The 6287-nt window shown below is 48.6% G+C and overlaps 1 protein-coding gene across 1 annotated transcript in view; it reads left to right on the forward strand.

Annotated features, from left to right (window-relative positions):
• The window catches only part of LOC144484934 (uncharacterized), a 72507-nt gene extending 67911 nt beyond the window's left edge, over positions 1 to 4596 (forward strand). Inside the window, exon 5 of the mRNA XM_078203294.1 lies at positions 3738 to 4596. Coding sequence (XP_078059420.1) covers positions 3738 to 4596 — 859 coding nt within the window. The remainder of the gene's footprint in view (positions 1 to 3737) is intronic.
• Positions 4597 to 6287: the final 1691 nt, after the last annotated feature.

Here is a 6287-nt window from a genome sequence, read left to right on the forward strand (position 1 = left end):
CCGGACTGCCTTCCGGATTTTCGGCTGGGGCGGTGGGAAAAGCTCTCCGGGATACTCAATTCGGCCTGCCTTCCCAATTTTTCTCCCGGAGAACAAAACCCCCCCGGTGTTACCCCTCTGGGTGCCCCGGACACTTTCCACAACTGGATGTCACACCCCCCGGGGGTCACTCTATCCAGGAGGGAGGGGGGTGGGGGATACCCCCCAGGCCACAAACAATGCAAAGATTTTCCGTTGGTTAGTACAAACACGATATTACAAAACAATTACAAATGAACAAAGAACAAATCTGAAAAATACATTACCGATGGCTAACACCATCCATTTATCAATTACTACCTTCCATTTCGGAAGGGTTCATCATCAATTACAGTTTTCCAGGGCATTGCCCTCAAAATACACCTCCATTTACAAATCATAATCTACAAATCTACAAACATTAACACAACACTACAACTGTACACAACAAAAAATAAACACTGAAGCATAAGGGCACCGTCCCCTGGGTTTGTCCACCTGCCGGGGGATGCAACCCTCCAGTGGTACTCATATCCGGGGGTTACACCTTACGGATGTTCAGCCGGAGGGGGGAAATGGGGAAACCACCCCGAACCTACTCAATCCAGAATCCCTTCGGGAATTTCAGCCGGGGCGGTGGGAGAGTCTCTCCAGGGTACTCAGTTCGGGCCTGCCTTCCCAATTTTTCTCCCGGAGAATAAAAATCCCTCTGGTGTTACTATGTCCGGGGCTTCACCACCCAGAACTTTTCCCAAGTGGATGTCACACCCCCCGGGGGTGACTCCATCCAGGGGGGGATGCCCCCCAGGCCACAAATAACGCAAGAAAATAGACGGGGGCCGGAACAAACCACCAACTATCATAACAGGAAAACCACATATTACAATAACAAACAATCCATGGACAACCATACAATTGTGAAACATTTCGGAGGCATCGCCTTCCAGAGCTTCGCCCATCAACATTCCACCGTCCGAAGTCGACAACGCTCAACTACAGTCCTCCAAAGTTCACCACTCCGGGCCAGAACTTCCAAAATCACACCCACTGGGGCTGCACCGTCTGGGGTCACACCCTCCGCGGCTGAACCTTCTGAAACCATAGTTCCCAAATGGCTCCTCCCTGGCTTGGGCCCTCCGAGACTGCATCCACCCGGGCCACGCCTTTCAAGGCACAGGAATCCCAGCGAGAGCAGCATTCAACAAGCCCCAGCCGAAACAAAAAGTTCTTGCACAAGTCACGAACCCAAGCACTTGAAACAGAAACTTCACGCCGACCAAGGCGTTCCTCCCAGCGGCCACATTTCCAAAAGCTCACCGCAAGGCGCGCATTAAGCCTGCCTTGAACTCCTTATCCTCTGCCCGCCCCCTGCCTGGAGCACACTATACTGGCCAACACGCAAAGCGAACGGCCAATATGGTGGATTTCTTTTTGTTTATTACAAATACGTTAATACAAAACAATTACAAATACACAAAGAACAAATGTGAAAAAAATACATTACCAATGGCTAACGCCATCCATTTATCAGTTACTACCTTCCATTTCGGAAGGGTTCATCGTCAATTACAGTTTTCCAGGGCATTGCCCTCAAAATACACCTCCATTTACAAATCACAATCTACAAATCGACAAACATTAACAACACTACAACTATACACAACAAAAAATAAACACTGAAGCATAAGGGCACCGTCCCCTGGGTTTGTCCACCTGCCGGGGGATGCAACCCTCCAGTAGTACTCATATCCGGGGGTTACACCTTACGGATGTTCAGCCGGAGGGGGGAAATGGGGAAACCACCCCGCCTACTCAATCCGGACTGCCTTCCGGAATTTCAGCCGGGGCGGTGGGAGAGTCTCTCCAGGGTACTCAGTTCGGGCCTGCCTTCCCAATTTTTCTCCCGGAGAATAAAAATCCTTCTGGTGTTACTATGTCCGGGGCTTCACCACCCAGAACTTTCCCCAAGTGGATGTCACACCCCCCGGGGGTGACTTTATCCAGGGGGGGATGCCCCCCAGGCCACAAATAACGCAAGAAAAATAGACGGGGGCCGGAACAAACCACCAACTATCATAACAGGAAAACCACATATTACAATAACAAACAATCCATGAACAACCATACAATTGTGAAACATTTCGGAGGCATCGCCTTCCAGAGCTTCGCCCATCAACATTCCACCGTCCGAAGTCGACAACGCTCAACTACAGTCCTCCAAAGTCCACCACTCCGGGCCAGAACTTCCAAAATCACACCCACTGGGGCTGCACCGTCTGGGGTCACACCTTCCGCGGCTGAACCTTCTGAAACCATAGTTCCCAAATGGCTCCTCCCTGGCTTGGGTCTTCCGAGATTGCATCCACCCGGGCCACACCTTTCAAGGCACAGGAATCCCAGCGAGAGCAGCATTCAACAAGCCCCAGCCGAAACAAAAAGTTCTTGCACAAGTCACGAACCCAAGCACTTGAAACAGAAACTTCACGCCGACCAAGGCGTTCCTCCCAGCGGCCACATTTCCAAAAGCTCACCGCAAGGCACGCATTAAGCCCGCCTTGAACTCCTTATCCTCTGCCCGCCCCCTGCCTGGAGCACACTATACTGGCCAACACGCAAAGCGAACGGCCAATATGGTGGACTGGCTGGACAATCCAATCTTTCCCACCCACAGATGTGGACGACAGGAGGAAGTTTGAGTCTGTCTGAAGCTCAATCTGAGTATCACAAAGCCCGATTGGCTGAAGGACCAGAGTCCTTCCGGTCCTCCAACTCTTCCCATTGGTCAACACCTCAGCACGAAGGTCAGAAGGCGGGCTGCCCCGCTCATGCGCAGTGTCCCCTCTCCACTGGACATGCGCAGTCCCGGGCCAGGGGGAGGGGGTGATCACCGAGAGGCTTCTCGCTGTGGCCGGAGCCGCCAGCCGGTTGCCTAGAAACCTTGGCTGGAGGAGGTGCAGGGGGAGGGGAACAATTGGTGGGGGCGGGGCTTCCGTGTCTGTGCGCCCGGGCCTGCGCACTGGAACTCCAGGACGTCATTGTGGAAGAGACTGATTCCTATTGGCTGATTCGCGGCAGGGCTCCATTGTGACGTCACAATGCGGAAGTTGGCCAATGAGCTTCAGAGTGAAACTTCCGCCTCTGGGCCACATCTGGGAGGAAATCAATGTTTCCCCCTTTCCATTTCTTTTCTCATTCTGGGGGAAATTGGGGACTTGCAGCAACTGGAGGGAAAGGAAGTGAATCCAGGGAGGTTGCAGACTCTGAAAAGGTTGGCCCGGGTTTCTCTCTCTCTTAAAGACATTGACATCCTTTGCAATGTTCCACAGGAACTAGAATTGTCTGATTTGAATTTCTATCTTGTTCTGACAGCGATGACTTTTGTCAATTCTTTTTACAGGATATTAGAAGGAGTTGATTTGCTGATAGAAATGTCAAGATCTAACATTCACTCAATTCATGGGAGCTGAATGTCATCGGTTTGAATCTGGAAGAAGAAACGTTTCTCAGCTTGAGTTGGGTGAACCATTGGTGTGAACAGAAAAGCATCGAGGCCCGTGCAACCCGAGTGACGGTGTTCCAATGCACGTATTGTGAAAACTGCAGGAGAGACAGAAAGACACTCAGATCATGGAAAAACCATGGAAATGTGGGGACTGTGAAAAGTCATTCCGTTCCCCATCGGTGTTGGAAATTCATCGACGCAGTCACACCGGGGAGAGGCCATTCACCTGCTCCAATTGTGGGAAAGGATTCACTCGGTTATCGATCTTGCTGACACACCAGCGAGTTCACACCGGGGAGAAGCCATTCAGCTGCTCTGATTGTGGGAAGGGATTCACTCAATCATCGCACTTGCTGATACACCAGCGAGTTCACAATGGAGAGAGGCCATTCACTTGCCCCGTGTGTGAGAAGGGATTCAGCGATTCATCCACACTGCAGACACACCAGAGAGTTCATACTGGGGAGAGGCCATTTATCTGCTCCATGTGTGGTAAAGGATTTGCTCAGTCATCCAACCTGTATTCACACCAGCGAGTTCACACCGGAGAGAGGCCGTTTCCCTGCTCTGTGTGTGGGAAGGGATTCAGTAACTCCGCCAACCTGCTGAGACACCAGCAACTTCATACTGGGGAGGCTTCCTTCACCTGCTTTGAGTGTGGTAAAGGATTCAGTGATTCATCCAACCTGTTTTCGCACCAGCGAACTCACACTGGGGAGAGGCCATTCACCTGCTTTCTGTGTGGAAAGGGATTTAGCCAGGCATCCCGCCTGCAGACACACCAGCGAGTCCACACCGGGGAGAGGCCGTTCACCTGCTCAGTGTGCGGCAAGGGATTCAGTGATTCATCCAACCTGATTTCACACCAGGGAGTTCACACTGGAGAGAGGCCATTTAACTGCTTTGTGTGTCAGAAGGGATTCAGTCGATTATCTAACCTGCTGACACACCAGCGACTTCACACTGGGGGGAGACCGTTTGCCTGCAATGAATGTGGAAAGGGATTCACACGATCATCCCACCTGCTGAGACACCAGCAAGTTCATAAGCGATTACAAACATTGGATTCTGCTTAATCACACCCAGGACTGAACCACGTTCATTCTGACAGTTTGTGAAGTGGGAGGGTCGGAGGGTTTCTTTCTGCTGGACTGGCCGATCTCACAGCTTTGTTTCCAGTGGGCTGATGCTCTTTGAACCTGGGAGAGCACATTTCCACTGAAATGATCCACAAAAGCTGATGAACGTTATTTATTTTATTCTGGATAGTAAATAGTGTTTTTCCTACCACTGCAGGTAGATCTAAAATAAATACATTTGTCTCTGTACCAGTGAGTCTACAGCACAGGGCCAGGCCAGTCGGCTCACATGGTCTATGTCAGTATTTATGCTCCACATGAGCCTCCACCCACCCCTCTTCATCTCCCCCCATCAGCATATCCTTCTATTCCTTTCTCCCTCATGTATGTATCTAGCTTCCCCTTCAATGTATTCATGCTGTTCACCTCAACCACTCGCTGTGGTAGTGAGTTCTACAGTCTCACCACTCGCTGGTAAAGAGGTTTCACATTAAATCCCTATTAGATTATTGAATCTCTGAAAATGCACACAGCATTTGTAACAAAAAGGATGAATTGTCAGCATGGTAGAGATAAATGTGTGTGTCCTGATAGACATTACAGAGACTTAGTTGAAATGTCACGGAGGCTGGGATCTAAATATTGAAGGGTATTTGACATAATGGAATGGCAGGAAGCTAGGAAAAGGTGACAGGATCTCTCCCATTAACTAACAATGACATTAGTTCAGTACAGAGCTACCACCTTAGCCTGAAAGATCAGGATGAAGGATCGGTTTGGGTCGAGATAAGAAATGGTAAAGGTACGAGGTCTCTTGTGGGAGTATTTAATGGGCCCCTTACCTAAGTTACACTGAACTGATTTCTTTATTTTGAACATGACACTATAATAGTATGTTTATTTATTAGTGTCACAAACTGGCTTACATTAACATTGCAATGAAGTTACTGTGAAAATCCCTGAGTTGCCACAACTCAGCGCCTATTTGGGGAGACTGAAGGAGAATTTAGCATGGCCAACGCACCTGACCAGCATGTCTTTCCGACTATGGGAGGAAACCGGAGCACCCGGAGGAAACCCACGCAGACACGGGGAGAACGTGCAGGCTCCACACAGACAGTGACCCAAGCCGGGAATTCACCATGGGTCCCTGGTGCCATGAGGCAGCAGTGCTAACCACTGTGCCACCGTGCCGCACTCAGATACTCTATTGCACTGCCCAGAAATAAAATAAACACCTGATCAAAAAGGACTAGGAAAAAGTACAAACTTATAAATCTCAACTCCTTTTCACAAATACAGATCAAATACTTCATCATTCCCAGTTCCCAGTCACATCATTTTCTCATTATCATGTTCTGATTATTCAAATAGTATCTCTATTAAACTCATAGATAATACCATTATTTTATTCCATGACGTCATATAAACTAACATTTGAAGCTTATACATTGTTTTAAAACTGTATTTACACATATTTTCAAATCTTCACCCAAAGCATTCCAAAGATTCATCCACAAACTGAAATATACACAGACTTTAAAGTTGTACAAACATAACATTTTTTAAACTTGTTTTTTTCTATTTAATACATGATCATCATCCCTTAAAGTCAACAGTTTCTTTGCAAATTTTCAGGCAATGATTCATTTTTTGCTTCATCCAAAATCATTGCAGTTTTCAGTTCA

Source organism: Mustelus asterias, unplaced genomic scaffold (assembly GCF_964213995.1).
Source record: "Mustelus asterias unplaced genomic scaffold, sMusAst1.hap1.1 HAP1_SCAFFOLD_145, whole genome shotgun sequence".
NCBI lineage: Eukaryota > Metazoa > Chordata > Chondrichthyes > Carcharhiniformes > Triakidae > Mustelus > Mustelus asterias.